At 44.6% G+C, this 24,176-nt stretch overlaps 1 protein-coding gene across 1 annotated transcript; it reads left to right on the top strand.

Annotated features, from left to right (window-relative positions):
• Window positions 1-1,627: 1,627 nt before the first annotated feature.
• On the top strand, window positions 1,628-18,224 carry LOC140220016 (transmembrane protein 220-like). Its single transcript, XM_072290158.1, has 3 exons — window positions 1,628-1,797; window positions 14,216-14,328; window positions 17,135-18,224. The coding sequence occupies exons 1-3, from the start codon at window positions 1,770-1,772 to the stop codon at window positions 17,507-17,509; spliced, it is 516 nt and encodes a 171-aa protein (XP_072146259.1). The 5' UTR covers window positions 1,628-1,769; the 3' UTR covers window positions 17,510-18,224.
• The last annotated feature ends 5,952 nt before the right edge of the window (window positions 18,225-24,176 follow it).

Here is a 24,176-nt window from a genome sequence, read left to right as displayed (position 1 = left end):
TATAAACATTGACCTTTTAAAGAACAAAATTATTTAGAGAACTCGGCTACTGAAAATTAGGTCCAATTGCCCAGTCATAAGTGCAGGAGCTGCTTATGAAGGAACCAATATTCCCCACATGTAAGTATTGCGAATCCCTTCTATCGTGACCCTTGCTTTACATTGTGAGTGCTTTCATACTACTGGGTAGAGCACTAGCACTCTGTTCTAAAGGAGCACAATCTCTCTGTTAGAAGGAGTACAAGCATTCTGTTTGGGCTCAGAAACACTCAGCTTGGAGGAGTAGAAGTACTCGGTTCGGAGGAGTAGAGCGCTCGGTTTGGGGTGGTAGTATTAATCTTGTGGGGAGAGTATTAGCATTCGGCGGAAGAGTACTAGCACTTCTTTGCGGTTGAGTAATAAAACTTTCTCGGGGAAGTTGTTCGGCTCTCTCTGCAAGAGGGCCGATCTACTCAGGAAAGGGAGTGAAATATGGGACAAGCAGATACTCCCTCAAAGAGACTTACTGGAGCTTCTTGTGATTTTGGACTGTATAAGTGAGGGCCAAGTAGGCCTATCTCAGACATCACCACAACATTCCAGATCCGATTATGTACTTTCACGGCACAAACGTTATGTACGTTCACTGCACAACCGAAGCCCTCTTCGTTTCTGCCTGCTCCTACGATTTTCTGAGCCAATTAAAGGAGAATGACCTGTCAAATTAGGCAGTCCTATTCGCTTTGAAATTGAACTAGAATGGCAGCCTACAAACAAGGAGCGCGTGTGTTGCGTGGTTAAGATGACGCGCCGGCTAACAGCCCGATACTTATTTGTGGTTACGTAAATTGTACGTCAGGAGATCGGAAGCAAAACCGATTTCGATGGTTTTACGTTATAGGGCCTAAGGTGTAGGTCTAGATGCATATTACAGCTACAGGCGAGTTTTATGGGTTTTTTTTCAGTTAAGGTTGTGGGACCCTAGAACAAATCTGTGGACTTGTAGACTTGTGCGAAAGCTCTTACGCGCCACACTGGAAGACACAGCCCGCTATCAGCACTAACTTTACGACGAGAGCAACGTGGGCATGGTGCGATCATGCATGCCACGCCGGCAGGCCTCAGTCATGGCCTGTCCCACGCAAGAGCGCCAAACTAGAGCTCGCGCCACCGATAGCGCCACTACTTGCGCGGTTGTCGTCTTCTTCTGCCGCTAGGTTCGGTGCCGCTCATCACGCCGGTGTTCTCATAAGGAAAATATATTCACAATAAACGCAACATGACATGAATGGGAAAACAGCTTAAAGGTTCCTGAAGTGAAACTTAAAGCCACGTGAAGGCAAACAGCGACAGGCTGCTTCGCGTAATGTCCATCTCGTTATCATTCTGATCAAGTCACTAAACAACGACCCCCCCCCCCCCCCCCCGCCCGACTGCCTACACATCTACACATATCTGCACCATGTGTCTTTGTTTGTTTCTTGCGTTGCTCAGCTTCGAGACTTAATACCTTATTTTCGAGAAATTTGAGATACATGCTAGGCAACCCACTGAACCAAGTCATCCTCGAGAGGCGCTTTCCCAACGAGAAAGGGAACCCCCTTCTCTCACTTAGCCTCCGTTTCATCGATCTAAAACGGGGCAGGAAGCATGGCGGCGCCCGTTCTGACGTGCCCTTCGACAGAGACGATCTGGGACGCCGCGAAAACGCGATTTATCCGCCGCGCTGATCGAAGCGTGGCCACCATCACATTTCTAGTCTGCAGCATGGTTATTCTCCCGGGTTGAATATGAAGCATCAAACGCAGCTGACAAAAGGTATGTCATTGTCTGGTTCTGCCAGAAATGCCTCCGCTCTGCTCAATAACGCATCCAAACTTTACGCCTGTCCATGCCCTAACAATTGTGCGCCAGTGTGCGCACGGGCTCTGATCTTGCGCTTCCTTGTGGTCTGGTTATAACACGCACATTTCCTGCGGCATGCGCCAGAGCCAGCTAGGCGTTCAAGCAGATGCATGAAAAGTGCTGAAATTTTGCGACGCACTTTTTAGAAAATGATGTTATATGTGTTGGCGGATTGTAAACTGAGGTGATAATTGACTATATGTTTTAAATTTTTGAGCTCAAATTATAAATACTTCACAGTGCCCCATTTAGGTTTCCTTCTACCAACTTTCTTCTTTGGACGAGGCGTGCGCAAAACATTTGTATCTCGAATTTGACATCATTCTTATTGACGTCCCTATTTTATCAGTGCTAGTTACTCGAGAGCGCTTACACGAAATTCGTGTTCGAGCCAACGCAGCTTTAGTGTTACGACAATTTACCATTTGACATCGGAGGCTGTAATGTGCAGCATACTGGTGTACCCGAAACGTCCTGAAAATAAATAGGGTAACCAAGAGATCTTATCATTAATACAAGCCCAACGCATAAGAAATGCCGCATCTAAATGATTTAAGAATTGGTACTTGCGATTCCTGAGAGCCATTCTGAAGTGCACTTCTTCTGCCCATTTAGAGCACAACGCTGCGTGATCTATTCCTTACCGTCGAAGGCGCATTCCAATTGGGACGGAATGTAACAGCGCGTGAGTGGAGGAATTTTGATTGTAGTTAACGTTCTTGAGCTGCTCCAAATAGGCCTGGAGGTTTCAGCTATATTTTCGCTCTTAGTCGCTGTGCATTGTCTATGTGTTGTCGAACTCTAAAATTTATCGCTCAAGAAATTGGAAATGACCTCATCGTACCCGATGTTCCAACGTGGCGTTTTACGCGCGAGTAATTAGTTGCCGTCTGTTCATGTCAGTGCTTACCCAGACTTTTTTTCATGAATTAAATATTCCATTGAAACCATTGTTACTTCTGCTAAGAGACGCGACTGTTCATTAAGAACGCACATATGAAACGGGCATACTATATTGTATTTTCTGCAATCGCAAATTTATTTCCCCGACTCGGAATAATGAGTGACAAGATTGGTTTTCAAAGCACTAATACACGAGCAGTATCACCTCAATTGTCGTTTTCAATTTATATTGATATTCATTTTAAGTGCGCAGAAGCGAAGAAGCGAATAAATTGACTATTTCGTGGAATACGTGTCCCTACTTCCCTATAATCGTCATTTGCAGAAGTAGGTACTACAATCATATAACCACGGACGTCTATAAATACATTATGATATGCATTATTATTTGTTTATTATTGCGCATATTCCAGCAGTGATACTACAACATCGCTGACAGAAGCTTTCATGAAGGCACCTGCTGCAAAAGTACTGACAGCTGTGAAGAGCCTTCACGTCTTTTGGCATTGAAGTTTAGTACCCGCTGTTAGCGCATTCCAAAATAAACCTAAAACATCAAAGCGTTTGCTCATACAATAAACACGCTACTCGTTTGCTTCTGCTAAAGAAAAAAAAGTAAGAGCAAAACACCTTAACGGGAATTGTTGAAAATGTGTGAAATTTGGAGTCGTCGGAAACTTTAACGCAATGCGGGGTGTTGCGTACCGCTTTACCGAATGACTTGGGCACAATGCTTGCTCTCATTGACCGCCCGCTACTTTTATCTCCGTGGAATCATCCTCGACACACAGCACCGTAACACAACACCGACACACATACCGTGACACCGCCCACGCAGGCATATCGGTGTCACTTAGTGTCTTCGATACTCTGGCGTTGCCACCCCTTTGACGATAAGGAGGCACAGGCACCCATAATTGACTCTGCTAGCCCATATTGCTCCTAAATGTACCTTGGCACTCTGGGACCACTTATAGCATGCATTTTCACCCATATCTGGCTACTAGGCCGATCACTCCTCACCTAAGGGCCGTTTTGAACAATAATGAGAGCTTTAATTATTTCTAGAAAATTAACGAGAACACTTTGAAAGAGAAAACTTGTACATTGCATTCCTCATATGCTAAATAGAATGCACTTTTTGGTTGCTTTTGGTACGCTAAGCTGGTCCTTCTGACGATAAACCAAAAAACTCTTCGGGAACGCGGTGTGAGTAGCCATCTATTGTTTTTAAAGAAAGGTCAGCCATTTCACAGCGTATAGGTTGGCGTATTGTTATTAAAAACATAAATCGGTCTGCCCTGGAATCCCGGCAGAACTTAACCCGCAACATCGCGCCAGGAGGGTAACACCCATTTGCAAAGGGCTCTCCGAAGATGGCATTTCAACGTGTAGGGCTGCACGTTTTTTTTTTTTTTTCGTTGCACTAACTGCATGCGATTTGAATTTTACGAGGAAATCTAAAAGCAGAGGAAAAAACTACAGGGAATACCACGTCTTTGTTGGTATTAAGGTGACAGAAAAATGATGGCTGTGTGATGTTGGGGCGTTTTGAGGGCTACACAGTTTCCGTATTATTCGCTCTTATCCACGATGTGGAGGACTTGCTCTGTATAGTGACGCGTGCCGATTTTATGAATAGGTAATTTTCAAAATATCAAGTGCCTTGAATTGACACAGCTAAAAGCGCCGTCCGCCGTCTTGTCTAAACACCGCAAAACAAAACTGTTCACTCCGCAGCACAATTACGCGCATAGGTGATGATTTTACAGAGTACTCCCATAGCTGTTCGTTGCTACATGAGAAGCAAAGACATCGCGGCAACGCGAGCATGATGCAAGGCTTATTCTTATTTTGGCATTAGGCACAACAAAAGTCGGCGAGGGAAATAAAATCTGCATTCTAAATAGTGGCCTAGTAAAACTACGTTTTCAAGCCGCGTGTTTGTTTACGCGATCTGAATTAAAGTGCACGCCCTCTCCCTCCTAAAAATAATCACTCAGAAACTCCTCGGGTAGTTGCACAAGTGTGCGTAAGCATTTTGCCACTTGCTCTTCTCCACGCAACTCGGTCTCATTATGAACGTTATGGAAATCCCACTTGTACAAGCGTTTATCAATCGTGATCGGTTGTTCGCTTATCATGTTCGATAGCGAACATGATAAAGTAAGTTTAATTAAGTTAGAGTTCATTACGGTACTGGTACTCACAACCATTGGTGTTAATTAAGGTGAAGGTTATTAGCCACAGTTAATTGGGATACACTGAGCTAAGGTATTGGAACCCTCGACCTTTGGTGCGAGTGTAACCCACGGCCTTGGGTGTTAAGATGAATTACGGTTAATCTAGCAAAGCTTTTGCTAAACCACCTCCACATTTGCTGAAGGGGGTAAGCATATGTTTCATTGGTGATCCGAATGCTCGTTTTGATCTTGTCCTTTATTGAAAAGTATGTGCACTGCGAGTTCTATGGATGATTGCAATGAATGTATGCACTGTGTTCGCTTCACTTTGCTGAGCAAATGTAGCCTCTGCCTTACGTGGGTATGAGCCTTTGCATTTTTTTTTTTTTTTTGCTTGCTGACGGGGGTACGAGCGATTCGTTGTCTTAGGTGACGGACAAATTACTTGTTGGGTGGGCAAGAAATGCTTAGGCACTTAAAAATGATAAAGCATGCATATTTTACCACCTCAGCTCCGTTTTATTAGAGCTCAGTAATAATGCCGGCTTCCGGAGTACAAGTTATTTGGCAACGCGAACGCCTGTTTAGCATATAAGCGCACAACTATCTCGGTTTGATTTTGATCTGAAGGCAATGTGAGTTTTAATACAGCGCACTTAGAGACGTTTAAGCATTTTTAGAATATAAGCGGGCAAAAAATATGTTTCGCAAAAGAAACGAATAAATGTGTGTGCTAGCTGAGGCGCACATTTTAGTTTAAATATTTCCCAGGTGAATTGAAAATGGGGCAACCTTCTGAGAAGAGAGCGCCAATTTAAGAAAATTTCGTTTTGATTCGTACTTCAAAAAATTCTGGAGGAAACAAACAAAGGATCACTGTTAATGTCAATTCTACTGGTATTGAAGAAATCTAGTGTAAGACGGTATGGCCATCGCCGAAACGCGTCACGAATGAGTCGTGTAGAGCAGCCAGGCTCTTCTCTCACGCTTTTTTAATTAGACGCTACGCCATCTGCTGGTGGCGTCATCAAAACCTCGGGTGGTGCGTGTCTGAATTCAGGCAAGATTGTCTGAATATATATGACTCGGGTTCTATACTTACAAAAAAAATATTTTGTAATTGAAGAGCGGCACTTAGTCAGCCTCACCCACCCATTCACCCAAGTCGGCATTAAAACGATTCATTGAAGAGCAGCAAATTCGCAGTAGTACATACACAGTGATTCACATTGCAGTCAAATAGGTTCAATTAGGGGCGCCACGTACGCAGCGGCACATACGCAGTGGCCATTCCGGCCACGGCGGCCGCATTTCGATGGACGCGAAATGCGAAAACACTCATGTGCTTAAGTTTATGCGCACATTAAAGAAACACAGGTGGTCCAAATTATTCCGGAGTTTCCCACTGCAGCGTGCGTCATAATCAGAAGGTGGTTTTAGCGAGTAACAATTTTTTTTAATGCGCAGTGACCCAAGTTGTAGTAAGAGGATGTCTTTGAATAGGAGCACATGCAGAGTGTTACATAAACATGGAACCAACTTGGCATCAAACACGCTTTATACGAAGACACGGACATACAAAAAACCGACACGGAGTTCCCACATGGCGCTGATGGAGCATTATTTTGGAACATGCAGATAGAGTAGTTATTCTGTCATTTATTCACTAAAAAGTCCAAACAGTTCAGAAAAAAGACATTGGTTTGGGATAGTTGGTTTACTTTGTATGGGCAGGGCACCACACAAAAGACGAAAAAACAAGGGCACGAGAACAGGACGAGTACAGACTTCCAATAGAATTTTAAAACAAAACAGACGCGATATCAACGTACATCTATGCGACGTGTGCCACCCGAGTGAAGGTTTGTACGGCATATGTATGCTGTTTCTGTCTGGCCAATACTACTGGAACCATTACTTTGGCATCTCTTCTGTGCCCCAAGACAGTGCTTCGAGGTTACATTCCTTCTACGTGTGATCGCAAGACATCGGAACGGTGCAGGCTCCTCGAGATGAGATAGTTACAATGACAGGAGTAATCAACCAACAACAGTATGCAGTACCTTTGGAATCACTCGTGCGGAACATGTCAGACAGATGTGTATTAATAATGTCTCTGTTTTAATATTTCCATGTATAGCTGAAAGTCAGCCTCCGTCATGTTTACGTGTCCCTGTTTTGCTGTGCCAGCAGTTAAGTGCTCGAAACTTTGTCTGGTCCGTCCATCCATTCTGGTACGCATGTCGTAAAGGACGACACACAACGATGATTTCTTTCGTCGATACGCCACTTCTTCATCCCCATATCTTCCAGTGCAACAGGGTGATAAACAAGAAAACAAAGGCAATCAACACTTACAACGCTGAAGGTCAACACGAACCCTTACTCGCAACTAACAGTTCATTGAAGAGAATACAAGTATATAAAGGAAACTGAACTAGCTGCACAATCGCCAAGCTTAATCGTGGGACTTTTCCTCACATGTGAATATACAAAATCATCAAGCCCGAAGACCATGAAGCATGACACATGGCGCAGGTGTCAAAATGCTAAAAGTGAGAAGAAAATTCCAAATGCAAGCGTCATCTCGTCTCCACGAAATTTTACTCTTTCCACGATAAAGCCACGGAAGGAACACTAATGCACGTATCGCCTGCATTCAAAATGAGAAGAGCTTCTATTGTTTTTCATGCCAAATTGGTCTTACGCCAAAACAAAACAGTGGTCTGTTCAAACAAAGGCAAAGCGTTACATGACTGGTATTGAGAATTATTTGCGAGTAAGGGCTCGTGTTGTTTTATTGGGCTTCTTAAGTGTTGATTTCGGTCCCCCACTTCACCATTAATTATTTAATTTCCATGTTTCATTTGCCAAAACTACGATTTGATTATGAGACATGCCGTAGTGCGGGACTCCAGAATAACTTTTACCACCAGAGGATTTCAACGTGCTCTCAATGCATGGGACACAGGTGGTTTTGCATTTCGCCCTCCTGAAATGCAGCCATCGCGTTCGGGATTTGCTCCCGCGACCTCGTGCTTAGCAGCACAACACCATAACGGCTAAGCCACCGCGGCGGGTTGCACTTCACCATAAATGAAAATAAACATGATGAACCAATATTATCTGAGTAAGATGTATTTGAATAGCAAAACGTCGTATTCTTGTGAACAAAAAAAGTAAATGATTAGCATACGTTTCGGCTGAAGAAGAGTGAATATGTTCTTTAAAGCTACGCACCTTAGCAAACTAAATATAGCCAGCTTTACAGGTATGGTTTAAGAACGCTGAAGTGTGTCAGATACGAAGTTCGAATTCCACAAACGTGCATTACTATGCCATACAGGAGTGAGACTGGGTGAAGACAAGTCAGAACTTATCTAGTCCCCAGAATTCTTTGGTCATGTAATATGTAATTATATCTACATTTCTGATAATACCGCAACTATTTTTATGGTACTTTAGATTTCAGTTTTTATACGACTCCCCTATAATCACAGGGTTCCTGTCCAGTTTTCCGTAGCGGGGGAGTGCAATTATGTCAGAAAGGCGCAGGCAATCATTACAAATACAATAACGTGCTGGCCTTCACTCTGTGAGAATGCTGCTGTCGCAGCAAATGAGTTCAGAGCCGAAGTAATCCCTAAAGTAGGCTGTCTGTTTTTGTCCGGGTTTTTGCGCTCACCTCTGCCAAAAACACCGAAGCAGGCTCTGCCACAAAAAAAAATGAAGGAGTGTGTACGACGTCCGTAAGCATCGTTCTGCTCACCTTCAGAGCAGCGCAAACAAAGGCAGAGAGAGAGAGAGATAGAGTCAAGGCCGTGCGCGCTTTATCATTCAGCTGTTGGCGTCTTCGCCCAATACGCTCTTGGTAGCATGTCCGTTTGTTTTTCGTACTTCTGTTTGGCATTCAACAACGGTTCTTGTTTCTTTTCGGCTCGGTAATAGGTATGTAGGACCGTTGTTGAGAGGTCGTTTCTGGCAGTCACTCCGTCGATAATTTCGACGTTGCTGTTCAATACTTGCGATATCTTCCACTGTGGGCATGTGCCATGTTTAAAGCTCATCATCCTCATTGCCTACTAACTATGCTGTCGATGCTAACTATACTAATGCTAACTAAACTATACTAACTATGCTGTCGACTAACTATGTATGCTGCTACTATGCTGTCGACGCTTTTTCCACAAGCAAGTCGGCGATGAATTGCACTCTAACATACCATGACCTAATGAAAAACCAATCTTATGCGAACGCACATAATGCCATCTTGGACACGGAAATACTTGCAGAGGCACTACTAGGCTTGTTGTCGTGGTGGAACGCCATACCTTTCGCTGTTTGGCCGTCGCTTTTGTGCGCCATTGCTCTCACCACCGCTGTACGACCAACCAATGCACGAGAGAGGGGTGGTGAGCGTGCCCGACTAAAAACGCGTATCGCGGCTGAGACAGGGGGTTCGAACATAGTTGAAATGGCTGTGGGCACCATTTTTTTCTCCGCCCGACACAGTGTTGACATCTTGAATGACGAGTCATCCTAGCAACGCCAAAGGTTGTCGTCAGCGTAACATAGTAGATGGACAGACGGACGAATAGGCAAGCCCAGTCTCTAAGCACTTGGTTGCTGGGGTAGTAGAACATTTCACCATCACATATTTTAATGCATGTCATTGCATTACGTGTCAGTTGGCCGCTAGGCAAGTCGCTGGTAGCAAAAAACAAGTATGAAACATCGCCTCATTCGGGGAAAATACGGGGAAGGCTGGAGATGGAAATTTAAGACGATGAGCAAAACAAGAACAAAGTGAAAGCAGGAGCCAACGTTTCAACAAGTAGACGCGCCTTCTTCAAGGCGACATATGCTTTCCTCCCCACAGAAAGTATAGGTGGGAACAAGGTAAAAGATCCTGCTTTCACCATGTTCTCTTTTTGCTCATCACTAGGCAGCTCGGCTTCGAACAAAACTTGGGTTACCATAATAAAACATTTTTGAGACTTCTGTTGCCCCATTTCTCCGGGCCAGAATTCAGGATTGGAAGCGGCACAAGTGAGCAGTTCATGTTCTGCAGACGTTCTGCCTTTGACAGCAGTTTCCAGTAATAATAGGATTTGGCTGACCGCTATTTGTGCATACACGTTTACCTGTAAGCAAAATAAACACCACATTAGTGGACAATTTTCACACCTTTCGAATACCGCTCAGCTTTACCATAAACGACTTAATTCAACTGATTCAATGCACAGTCCTGTGCCTCAATATAATGAAGCTGCACATGCATGATGCGGGAGCGTGTTGCCTGTAGATGTTATTTCACTTATTCAGGAAACATACAGACGCAGGAGGTGAAGCACCATTTACTCTTATTGCTCCCGGCATAGGGCTACGTTGCTGAACCATGGCGTTGAAATTTGTGGAGCGGAAAAGCGTTAATTTTAAATCAATGAATTATTAAATCAATTTTACTATTACTACGTCTGCGGCTAATTGCTGTCGTTGAAAGTTACATATATACACATAATAGAAAGAATACCAGTAATGCGCACAATAAAATCAGTACATCAAGTAATATATTACACTAAACGCACTTGAATGAAAATGTATCGATTTTGCAGAAATAGAGACAGACAAATCTATTTATTAAAGTGCACACATATCTACCGGAGTGCGTAAAGTCGGCTAATTACGATCTAAACTCGGAGCAGCGTCAGGCATCACCGACAGTCGACGACGTTATGCTCATGACGTCTATGACATGTCCGTACGTGTCACGCTATCCACGGTGCATTCCAATAGGTGAATTACAATACCGTAGTGTGAATGTCTGCTTAAGATATATTCGACCACAAATGTACGTGGCGTGGGACGAATCGCTGGATCGTGCCATACATGGCACCAGCACATTTACGCCTTGTGCGCGAGCGTAGCGCCCACGAGTGCCAAATACAGCAGCGTCCGTGGCAGTAATTTTCGCGCAGGTTGCTGCTTCTTGTAATATGCAAGAAGGACTGCATGTTTATGGAAGGATAATCGCTGATTAAGTTTTATGTTTCGTTTATACCGAGGGCGTCTTGTAAATGAAACCAAACGTCGAACAGTCCAAAGAAAACCACAGGCGAACAGGAAGAATGCAACAGTGTTTGCAATTTATTTCAGGGGATCGAAAATATTTTGAAGAGCAGTTAGTTGGGTAATAAGTTTAGGTTACCGTGCTATATTTCAGGTATTCATTTTAAGGGCAAAGCCGCGCATTAGATGAATTCGAGGGTGTTGCGAAACACCACCTGAAATTCTTTTTTGACATTGTTATACACTAAAAATGGTTTACACGCACGGGTGCATATCGCCTGTCTCACAACAATGATTGTCTTTTGTCTTGCTTGCGCTTCGTTATTTCTTTATTTTTAAATTGTGGGCTATCTACTTTTCTGTCAAAATCATGTGTCGCACTGATATCTCGCAAAAATAAAATTACGAAAAATAAAAGTACGCGAGATGGATGGTGATCAATGTTGTGGTACAAATATAGGTCCAAAACGTGTGCAGAGTTTCTAGTATGTGCATTGTTCAGGCGACTAAAACGCGGCACAGTAAACGCATGGCCCCAGATACATTTTGCGCCCTCCATCTGATTTGTTTCTGCACAGCATGAAAGTGCGGTCTTTTATGATGATACACTGTGACTGCATTTGGCCCCTCAGCAATCACCCATCGCTCACCGGTTGCAAAAAGACCGCCTGCCACCCTAGTTTCCTAGACTTACTAGAGCGAACTGTGATGCTGTGATCCTTCAGCCACCGTGGGAATGACAGCTGGTACCTTTACAGGCCTGATATTCGTGTTTGGGACTTCACCCATTCTTATAGTTTCGTTTATTACGCCTTATGTCGGCCTAAATTTGACTAAATTTCAAAGGAATTCAGACTTTTAAATGCGGAAAGTAATAAGGCTATGCAAGCACGCATAATCGCTTATAATTGCAGCCGTTCAGCTTCACTATACTTCTGTGGCATAATGGTTTCAATACCGGGCTTCTATGTTAAACGTAGTGTGCCCAACTCGTGCCCTCGGGCAATTTTAATAATGTTTACGCAATTATTTATAACGAACTACTTCTTCCTTACAAACGATTACTATGCAATGTCACGAAACCATTTACAGCTAGAACGACAAATCAGGGAAAATCCACGTACCACCCATCATTTTCCTGCTGGCTAAACAACCATGCTGGGAGCTCTCGTAGACGCTAGCACCACAGTTCCTTTTAGTAATTGCACGAAACTCTGTGCCTGCCACCAAGCGGCTCCTTCTTTCTTCCTGGCCCTCGAAAAGTCCTCCAGATGAGAAATAAAACCCGGGGACAACTAAGCACTTCTCATGAGTTGTGAATGCGAAAGCACTAATGTCCCATTGTACGCCGCTGAGCGGTCCTTCGAGTTTTGTGCTGCGAGTAATGTGCCATAGACGTACGGGCTGCCCAAGCCAGCAAGCAGCAGCAGCTTGGGCGTCAAAGCCTCATACTGTGGACGTCCTGCGCAACAAAAGAACGAGGAAGCAGCAGCGGCCACCAAGACCGGCAAGCGCGACTATACTCGGGGACAACTTTCTGTGGCTATGGAGGGAAAGCACGGGGGCGTGGGCTGCTGCACATGTGTTATTGCGCAACGTAATCCGGCAGCGCTTGGCAGTGCTTTTGGTTGCTCGGAGCAGACGCTGAATGGCGCCGCTTCCACGTGCAGCGGTTTCCTGTTTGCTCAGACGCGGAAGGGAGAAGCCGCAAAATAAGTAAACCTCTACACTCAAGGGTGTGTTCTTGCTTATTTAACTCTTGCTAATAAGGTGTTTATGTTTTTCACTTCCCCAGCTTAAGCTGAGGTGGATTAAATGCGGACTCTTTTCAGAAGCAGTCTCACTTAGGCTCGCTTTGCCTCCGTAGCTTTCCCTTCATAGCCAAAGAAAGTCTTCCGCGAGTATAGCAGCTAAGCAAATTGGGGGGGGTGGCGGGGGGTCGAGAGACACGAACCCTGCGCTGGCGTCCAAGAGAGAGGGTGACGTAGCGCCGCGGCCATACCCTCTCCCCTACGCAACACCTCGCGCGCTACTGCAGCAGGAGGCGTTCGCTTTTGCCCGCTTGGCGCCATGTCACGTGGCGTCGCTGCGAATGGGAACAACCCCATGGCGCGCTCGTGATGTGCTGTTGCAGCTAACCAGGATTCAGGTGCTATTTAGCTGCTACAGGCGTCGCTTTCCTCACTCAAAGACCATTTGACGCTTTCGCATTACAAATCACGTCACTGCGCTATTGTGCGTTTTATGGTAGCCACTCAACTGCCAGCACTTTCAATTTTGTTACGAAACAACGAATCCACCATGCACAGGGTAAACGAAAGAATTCGAAGTGCCATGGTGTGCAGCGTGCATCTGCACCTTTGTTTGAAAGATAGAAATCCGCTAGGATTCCGAATAATAGGATAAAGGCTTGCAGTAACACGTTAACAAACACACTTATTGGTACTTTATAGCAGGTGCACATAGGCTTCGTCTTTTTGAAACACAGTTCAGAGCCCTGGCATGAAGACGTACAAGAACAGAGCGACAGACCTTTTTTTCATAATCCGCACGTTTTTAGGAGGCCAGAAAAACAACCACCAGATAAATAGTGACGGCAAAAAACAACTTCGTTGGATGTTTCCGAGCCCGCTTTTTTTGCATTAACTACTTATGCGCTAAAAGGAATGCTTGAAATTTTGCATAAAGAAACTGACATACTGCTCAAACTAGCGGCATTTCAAGACATAGTCTACATCTGGATGACTGCGAAGATATTATTGTTGAACTTGTGCCTCCAAGGTGCGTAAGTCTCTATGTTTAAAATTTGGTTCTGGTTACGCGAAGCAATCGGTATATTTATGTATTTGTTGTTCGGAATTGAGTTTAAATTTTTGTTTTCTGATGTGTACGTTTGCAGTTACAACGTCGTTTAAATCCAAAGTCATTGCTGAACCTTATACGCATGACACACACAGACACAAAGACACACGCAGAAATAAACGCACGCACAGTTAATGATGTGATTGAACATTGCAAGCTTCCTAAACTTTTTAAAATCTAGCCGAAAATTGAATAACCTTGTTTACATTGAGTTGTGAATATGTACTGTTTCCACGCCTGATTCAGCGCGTCAAAAAGAGACTAATCTGAGAATAAACCAATGCCATAATGGGCAATGATTCCGTGTGACCCAGAAATTCTGTCCTCCTGCGGCGCCTGGTTCCGCCTGTCCAACGGTGTAATGGCGCTGTTCTTTGCAATGGCGTCGTACGTACAGCTCAACGACCCCGACGCCATGCTTTGGATCGTAAGTGCAGCCTTCATACTACCTGTTTCGGTACATAGCATGCCTACATGGTAGATAAAGCGACGTGCTTACGATGTGATTCTGTACTTTCTTTTTTATTCGCGAGATTGACTGTCTAGATGAATAACACACCCACAGGGACGGAAATATATCAAAGCGATAGTGGATGCTATTGGGTATAGAGAAATGCGCTGTAGGAGTCCGCACAAAAATAAAGACGAACGTATTAGGTCTAAAATTACGACTTAAGGAATCATGAGCTCACATATTGTTGGCACAGGTCCGCTAAGAGTATACGTTGACAGTCTGTATGCAATGCCCATACATCTCCCAAGAAACGCAGGCGCAAACGCGAGGAGCGCAATAATTTTGTACAGAATGTACTTTTATTGGCCGCAAAGAGTGGGAAAGTCTCAACAGATGGGAGCATACTTATTGAGAGGTCTGATACCTTACAGTTGATCCAGACATGACCTTTAGGCAGCGGTCACTGAGATTCTTTATGTCGTTTTCTTTGTTTCTCTGATAATCACAGCTCTTGCCTCCAATTTTTTGGTGAGCGTTCTTTAGTTCTATTACCGTTTCTTGCGTAACACATATGGCAGTCAAGAGGCTTCGGAGACGACGACAAGAACAAGTCTATTGACTAGCTATAAATGTAGGCGTAATGAAAACGTTGCACGAGTATGCATTTTGGAAACACTTGATAAGGAAGAGGATTCAGTTTGGAGGTTTCACAAACAGTTGTGAGTGGTATGATCGACCGTCGCAACTAGCGTTCGACGTCTGATCAGGTAAAGTGGCTGGCTGTTACAATAGTGAATGTGATTGACGAAGGATAGAGTGATTGGTTTCGGAAGTGGATGTGATATCGGTATAACAGTAATCATTCTGTGCTAAGACAGGTACTATCAGGCACATATGGCAACAATAAAAACACGTTTGATATTGTGCCGCACTGACTTCGCGATCAGTTTGCTTTCATATAACACCATCCTTTTTAACTTTCGTATGCTCTCCTATGTACCCGCTCTCTGTATAATGAGCGCGTACATCAGTTCTGCAATAGGAAGGAACAGCTTTAATATTTCAAATGCTTCTGTTATGTACAATATCTCAGTAGTTTCTTGCGGCACTGTGAAAGCTGCAGGATTTTTTTAGCCAAAAAGAAGGCTGAGTGCCCCTCAAGATGTGCTTATCCGCTCCCCATCGTCTGCTAAGTGTCTGCTTGCCATCCTATTGGTACATGTCCTACGATTGGTGGAGCGACGGAGCGAATGAACTGATGTTGTATGCATAGGCTGCTTTAACATGAAGCCCACAGCGTAGCTTTGCTTCATCTACACGCTTTCTCTGGAACTCATTGCAGCTTCCTTATAGTAAAAAAGTATGGGTGAACGCCTTCATAAACGTTCGCGCGTGCTGCATGGTCTGCTCGGCGTCTATTTGGCGTTTGGCACCACCGTCATCGCGTACCATACTACAGCGGAGTTGTCGTTATTGATGCAGTAAAGAATGAGGTCTTCATAGTGTTCCGCACCGCCAACGCATCGCCAGCGCTAAGGCTGTGGCGTCATCCGCTTACTCGAATTCAGAACTCCTTTACTGTTAGGCTCTACCTCTGTAGCCCTGCCAGCGTAAATAAAAAACAACGACAAAATGTTCACCTCAGCGTAATAACAATATAAAATACCTAATGTTTTGCCCTCTGTGTGACACGACTGTAAGTTATGACACATTTTATCACCCATTTGTTGCAGTCAGGGCGGCAGCCAGTAACATGTGCGACTTCGGATCGAAGCAGGTGGTCGGAGCTATATGGGCGCTGTCACGTTGATGCGTGATAAAGGCTATATGGTAGTATTACGGCTACCGGTGGAAAGCAACAGAGTACTCAGTGGTACATGAAGTCCTTGCGCAAAGCCTAGAGTATTTTACAACAATTTATATACGAAACACTATCCGTGTCAAGCAAAAATAAAGCTCTCGAATCCCGCCAGTAATCGGACAGTTACGCCCGGAACAATGTTGTGTGGTGCAAGGATATTGCCGGTATACACCCCGTACTTTCGTTTGTGCTGCAATTAGCTGAGAGATAGAAAGTTCTCTTTACTTCAATAATGGTAGGTCTTTCTTGTGCAAGATGACACCAAGGCTAGGTAAGTGCGTATGGTCGTCCAGAGCAAACCTTAGTCAGTAGCGTTAGCATTCAAGTAGCAAGCACCACGGGCTAGTAAATGGCAGGTGCTAATCTTGTTTTTTGGTTCGGAATTTTTTCGAGAGCTGCTGCCGCACAACGCTCACCACGTGAGATGAACGAATGCAGCTGCCAAAGTAAGAAGCTCTCATGGCAAAAGTGTTCGAAAACATTGGAATAACGTCAAAGTTTCATTTAGTGGCGAAATTTCTCTGGCGGTGAAAAATATTAGATTCAGTTTCTGAAAATATTGGCAACAGGGCTTCTCGTCGAAATATACCAGTGTTCTCATGTACAAGGTCAATGAGTTATACATTACTTTACATGGGAAAAGCAAACTACCTTATTATATAAAACTCATAACCAAATGGACTGTTTGTTCTTGCGCTTCAATTTTATGCCACCAATTTATTTGGATGGCTATAGGACGTACCTGCACAACTTAAACGGTAACAGAGCTGCTTCGCAGGTATATCATAGGCTAACGTGAATCCGGTCCTTCTAACGACAAAATTGTTTTTTGTTCCCTCCCCCCCCACTTGATCATCATATGTAATCAAGTAACCAAAATATGCACAGATACACGCAAACTTCTCGCACTTCTTGCAGGTGGCGTACGCTCTTCCTTGCTTTGCCAGTGTCGGTGAAGCCCTGCAAGCTTCCTGGTGGTCCCGAAAACGTCGCATTCTCTTGACAAGCGCTGCCGCTATGCTCTCGGGTAGCCTGCTTGTGGTGAGCGTCTGGTTTTGGCTCCGAGACGCCAGCTGCGTTGGATTCAACCCAGTTGTCTGCGAGTATGGACGTGAATCCGGTGGTTCGGCGATTGCACTCATCTGGCTGCTACTGCTCCGAAGAGACTCCGAACACGTCGGTTGGAAAAGAGCTACGATATCAGCATCGTTAAGCCTTCTTCCCGTGGCTATATGGATAGCGCTTTTAATGGGCGACGGAATCACATATCTGTGTAACCGTGCCACCACATAACAGTGACCAATCTGACAAAATGAGAAAGCAGTTATGAAATATTAAGTTAGCGCTTTTGTTCGTTAATATATGCCTGACGCTGTTTCAAGACGTACTTGTTACTCAATATTTAATTGTTGCAAAATGTTTAGTTATTAGCGAACGTATGAATAATAATTGGAGGACATGCACCGTACGCGGATTTATTTATTTATTTGTTCATTTGTTTATTCATTCAGCTATTTTAGTAAAGCCTTCCAGGCCCGGCGCCTTACGTATAGGATTTGTTGCAACATTTCAATAAGCTATATGATTTTAGATGAGTGCAGTATTAATCAATTAAAAGATTCATATATCATTGTCAATAGCGCTTTGGCGAGTGCTCAGTTCTCTTTGTTACAAGAGAGACACAAATGTACACCAAGCCATTTGCACCTGTACTGTATAGCAAGCCTTTTTGTGATGGTTATCATATAGTGTAAAGTAATGTAGTTTTTATTTCCACTGGCGTTGATATAGATTACTTTTTCTGATAGTGATAGAATTGAATCTGATGATCGGCTATTCAAGGCGGTCTATCTCACCAAGTTTTAGAGTGCTTGCATGTACTTGCGTGTGTGTGGACGTGTGTGTAGTTCTTCGTATAGTCTTATATATACCTTCCTGGTAAGTGTTCTTTTCGTTTCCTCGAGCTTGTTCCATACATGGCTTGAATAATAAGTTTGTGACGTTTCGATGTTGGCTTTATATTATCAATTTAGTGGTGAGCATTTTAATGGCATTAGAGTTACTATAGACCCTTTTTACCGACTAGTTCACTCACTACCATAATATGACGCTTCCAGTGCGTCCACACATTTCTTTCCTGAAGACCCCGCACATTGCATTTCTATTCGCGGCGCACGCGTGACAATAGGGGCGAAGTGAATAAATGCTTGCGCTGTGTACGAACGGGTAAGACGAGTCACGAGGCAAAACAGGTCCATTTATGTTGGCCGCGCATATTCTTTAGCTGGAAAATATGAGTGCTTCGATATTTCGTCGAAAGATGGCGCTACTCATTTACATTGTTTGGTTGGACAACTGCCTTGATTCGTCAGAGTACGCCGGAGAAAAAGAAATGCCAAATGAGTGCCTTTGGCTTGATAGCCTACTCTATAGAAGCTTTGTATCAGTTATTGATAGCCCGCTCTCAAGATGCGGGCAATCAGCTAAAGTCCCTCACTTTCCTTGGTGGATGTCTACAACAGTCTCGGTGCTTTGCAGTGGCATCGTAAGTTGTTTGATTTCTGCCCTTCACACTAACTAGGCGTATGTAAATTATAAACGGGGTGCCTTTATTTCTCACGGGAATGAGAGAAGGGAACAACGCACTTACAAGCGCGCAAACAGTTTAAAATAATTTATATAGAAATCATTCTCACTTGGTGCACTCGATATTTATTATCCTTTTGTCTAGGAAGATCTCGACGTGCAAGAGGAAGGGATCCGGGGCCTCTTGGGTCTGAGGTGACAACACACACACACACACGCACATATCCGATCTCTTCTGTCTGTCCGAGAACAGACGAACTCCACGGTTGCGATGACAGAACCTTTCTCTGTGCAGAAGGAATTTCTGTGGAAGCGTGCACTAATATCGGTAGTTGCATAATCCGAACACTTTATAAGAAAACGCCTGGATCTAAACTAAGCGACCTTTGACATAGACATAACACAGACCTCGCTGATTGCGTTTTGAGCATGGAGAAGTCCTTGTTTGGCCTTACGTGCAACAAGGCCATATTGGCTTTGGAACAGTCTCGACCCCCCCTCCCCCCGAAGAATGCTACAAAAAGCATAGAAAAGACTGTACACTCAGCGCTTAAGCCCGCGAAAAGAAAGTCTTCTACCATGTATGGTGCTCACGTCAAAGAGAATAAGGGATGTTCAGTTTGTAAGAAGTTATGTAGTAGATATTCCAGCCCCTCTGTGGAGTCAGTGCACCAGATGCAGCTAGTGGATCCAGAAGCCCACCGAGTGGACTACAGGTACTTGGCTTGCAAGTGGAGGACTATGTTATTTTCCAAAAAGTTGCTTCAATTTGCCCCAGAGGTGGGTGCAAAACGAGTCATTTTTGAAATTTCAAAAAAAAAAATTTTATTTGTTCTGCTACTGGCAGGGACCTCACTTTTTCTCATCAGAAAGACACCAACGAAAAGAAGGTTCCTGATTCTTTTTCTTCATTTCGAACAAAAGTAAAAGTCAGCACCAGCTTTCGTTTTTTTCGCGCATTGTATTGCACCTTACCCTACTTAGAGTAAAAGCACATTGAAGAGCACCAGAGAGAGAGGCAGAGAGAAATTACTTTTAATGGCAGAGAGGTCGGCCTGAGTGATCTGCCTCTAGCCTGATACTCCACACTAGCGATGGGGCTTGCGGGAATAACAGATAAAGGGGGTGAAGAGGAAGGAGGATGTTGGTATGGTGAATATGATGACGATAAGTGCTCCACAGCCTACTGTATATGTGGAACGCGAACGTGCACACATTACAGCGCGCCACCGTCATCTTCGCCGCAATAGTGGAAGTTACTTTACTCTAGCTAGGAGCAACATTTCAAAGTGATGCTCGTCTTCGCCGCCGCATGGAGGCTCACGCAAAAGGCCGCGTTTCTACCAGAAAGCTCGCCTTCGTACACAGCGTTCACCACGCGCTTTTCCCGGTGAACATTACGGTTATACAAGCTGCAGTTGCCGGGAAGCGAGAGCAGTCAGGTTTGTCCGAATGCTATCGCGTTCCACTTTGAAAGGCGAAGCTTAAGCGTCCTCCGAATTGTCTGCCTCACTACGTCATCGCCGTGTTTATAATGGGATGCCAATAAACCATCAGGGATGATTACCACAGCATCGTGCCACTTGCTTTGCTTTGCGAGATAAGCGCCGCGTGACGTATATACGTGCGCCCTATGCATGGCAGTTGTTTATTATTACACCAGGTGACACGCCATGTAGCAGTTACATAAGTAACGGTACAAGGTCGCTAGAAAAGTCTTGAGGAAGAAAAACAAGATAATGGAGCAGTATAAATAGTGGCGTAATAAAAAACATGTATTATATACCTGATTAATTCAAGCAGGCTGCGTAACTCTTTGTCACCGTCCCCTTTCCATGGGAATGCCATTTTGTCATCAGCATCATTATTAGCATCGTATCGTACCAGCGGGCACGCGATGTGACACGTGCGCCTCTTTGCGTCTATACGTACAAACTTTGCATTGTAGTTTCGTTATATTCCACCGGCTGTCCGGACATGTAGTAGTTGCATGTTGCAGTCGTATGCCGCATGTAGCTGGACCTGGTTAACTCAAGCAGGCTAGGTGATTATTTGTCGCCATCCTGTCTTGAAGGAGGTGCCAGTAAACCTTAATTATAATCTTCAACAACAACAACGAAATGGGCCACGGGTCAGGAGATGTGACATGTGCGCCATGTAGTCTGGATACCTGTATTTAGTCTTGCGTGCCTTGCAAAGTACGAACGGCTGCGGATGAAGCGAGCCGCAGAGTTGCGCGAACGGCTGCAACCAGGCAACATCGGCTTCACCAGACCGTTGTGCAGAGAGAAGGAGAAGTCACAGCACAAGCCGCAGCTCGGCGTCAACGCTGGGCGGACATTTCAGATCATTCTCTTGAAGACTACGCGAAGAGACCTCCGCAATGAACCTGCACTGCGTGGTGCCGAAAATGGAGCGTCTATGGAATCGCTCCACCAGGTTACGCTGTGACTGTGCTGCGTGTGCCGCCCAGGCCTGTGACTTCTACAGGGATGCTGTCTATGGCTACCCTCAGGATATATCGTGGCGGCCAACTAAAAACACCTTGCGGCCAATCCAACTTTCTAATAAATGCTCTGTAGCTGTCAATCTAACATAGCCACATTCAAAAAGAATACATCGAAATGGGCTGCTAATACGACCCTATCATTACGCCGAGTTTCATTTACTTGTCTTATTTAGTTAGTTCACAGTGAAGTGGTAAACGGTATAGAATTCGCGTGTGCTGTCAATACATGGACATCCACGGCTGTAACTCTGGTTGTATCGAAAGTATCCCTAAACGAATTATGTGACAATTAGCCGCCAAGACAACACGCCGAGTTTCATTTACTCTTCATATTTACGTAGTTCACATTCAAGTTCTAAATATTGTGAAATTCCCGTCTGCGGCCAATACATGGGCTTCTAGGAGAGTGAAATGGAAGCCCAATGTTTGTCCGATAGAATAAAACTCTAGTTCTTCCATGTTTCATTGGGCTAATAAACTAGGAAGTTTGGTCATTTGCAAATTATAAGCAAACGCGCTCTGTTTCGTGCACTCCATTAAACTTCGCCCCAGTCAACGCATGTCGTCGCTCATGTCGAGGCTCGGTTTAACGGCCACCTGCGTCTAAACGGCACTCGGTCGCAGCTGCGTCGAAAACACTTGCGTCTTTAGAGCGGCTTCGTAAAAGCCATTCGTTGGTATCTCTGTGTATGTATGGCGTAATGCATAACGTAGTGCGCGCCTGATTAGGCAACCACGGGGAATATTGGTATCATTTCGCTCCACCATTCGCTATGGGAAGGCCACGCGTGATCGGTGCGCCTGAAGAGCAGCGTCTCTGCGATGAGCGACATCCGTCGAGAGCAGCGGCGCGAGGCAGAACGTCGACGTTGACGTTCTCGTGGCTCTCTCCAAGCGACGACATGCCCGTCATCGTGGTGGGCGATTTGAAGGTCGACATTTCGCAGCCCGATGGCAAGTGGCTGCTGTCCTTTTTGCTTGAAGAGTCCAGTATACAGTGTTACAGTGACCCCAAAATGCCGACGACGACGCATCAACGGCCGTGTATAGACCGGGCCGGCGACAGCCGAGAGCCCAACCAGCGTCGTCACAGAGCCATTGGCAGTGTATCACAGGGAGCACAAGGCCATCATCACTTACATGGCAAGTAAAAGATAAAGAGAAAAGAGACAAGACAACAAATGATCGTATATTTCTTTGTGTTTCGTATAAATGACACGTACATAACTTTAAGTACCGTTACACACGAAGAAAATTCTATACCCACATAACTTATACCACCATAGCAGCCACACTGGTCACCCGTATTGACTAGGTGGAGTGACTTCTACGTTTATTTTCCTGGCTACCTATCTTTAAGAATAAATGTTCATATTTGTTGCTTCTGCGCTTATTTATCTCTATGCTTCAGTGCGCGCGCAGTATGCCTCAGGTGTTGTGGCCCTACACCGAATCCATGAGCCATGCTAGCACATCGCAAAAGCTTGCTCATTCAAGAGCGCCAATCCAAAATCACAGGTCAAGATTAAAATTATTGGCATGATATTTGTTACGAATGTTATGTTTACGGATCACCTAAATAATCTCCGAACCGAATCAGACCTACTCGCCTCCCGCCACAGTGTCTTCCTTAAAATAATCGTATCTCAATCTTCTTGACATATCCGACTTCATTACAATCAGGTCATTCTCCCGTCTCCCACTTATGCTTGAGATATATACCAATCAAGAGACGAAGAACAGAGACGAGACGCGGCACACACACCAGTCGTTGTTTGTGCCCCGTCTCTCCTCCGTTCGTTGTTGTTTGACTTGTTTATCTCTGAAGAATATGTACCAACTGACACAAATCGCAACTATCACGTATGCCACTGCTGTCTGGTAGCCACCCTTCCCCAGTTGACAATTTAAAATTAAAATTACCTCCATCCAACAAACCCTTCTCGTCGCAATAAGTGACGCATTTCGTAAAACGCGAACTTTATCTCCGCAAGTTTTAGCCAACACTTCACCAACTTCAATAGAACTGGATTGCCTCAGTGCTCAATTTACGGTATTCGCACTCGAAGTGCGAAATCTCTCGAACATAGAATATCCCTTTCGTCGCTGGGCTCTCCTTCCATAAATGTCGGTTCATCCCTGCCGTATATATCGTTTCGACTTCCATCGCCTCCGACATAATGAGATTTCTACTGTAACAAGCCTCCCTGTTTACCATCTATGTACAGACCGCTCATACGCTCTTCATTCAGACGACTCAGCATACGTTATTTTCAACCCGCACAGACGTCTTAAGAATCGGTAGATACAATGTCATTAGCGCCACCAGCTCTTACTCCACAGAAATCATCGCATTATTGGAAGCCCTTGGACACATCCACCCATTACCTCAAACCACATCTTTGCAGATTTACCTAGACGGCCTATCATTGCTCAGCGCGTTAGCCAATCTAACAACAGTTTATTCCTACGTTTAGAAGATCAAACACCTTCTAATATCCATCACATCCCTGAGACACGTAGCACTATTTGATGCGCCACAACATAAGGGTGTGGTCGGAAAATAACTGGCAGATAATCTTGCAAACTCCGCAGAATCTAAAGGTATATGCCACATTATTCTAGCCTCACTAACTTCAAGCAAAGCAACGACGCGCGCTACATCCTACGCTCACTGATGCGTGGCATGGACGAGGGATAACTAAGATATTGAACTTTTTAAATGGGCTCCGAATATCAATAGCATTCTTCCCTTTTTGTCGCCCCAAAAAGCCAATAGTGCATCTCATCACAGCTCACCCCCGATTACCATTTTATTATTTGCGACTTAACCTTTGGCCTCGAAGTAATTGCGCACGCGCTGTA

Source organism: Dermacentor andersoni, chromosome 8 (genome assembly GCF_023375885.2).
Source record: "Dermacentor andersoni chromosome 8, qqDerAnde1_hic_scaffold, whole genome shotgun sequence".
NCBI classification, from domain to species: domain Eukaryota; kingdom Metazoa; phylum Arthropoda; class Arachnida; order Ixodida; family Ixodidae; genus Dermacentor; species Dermacentor andersoni.
The sequence above is the reverse complement of the archived record's forward strand: the minus strand, read 5'-3'. Positions and strand labels throughout refer to the sequence as shown.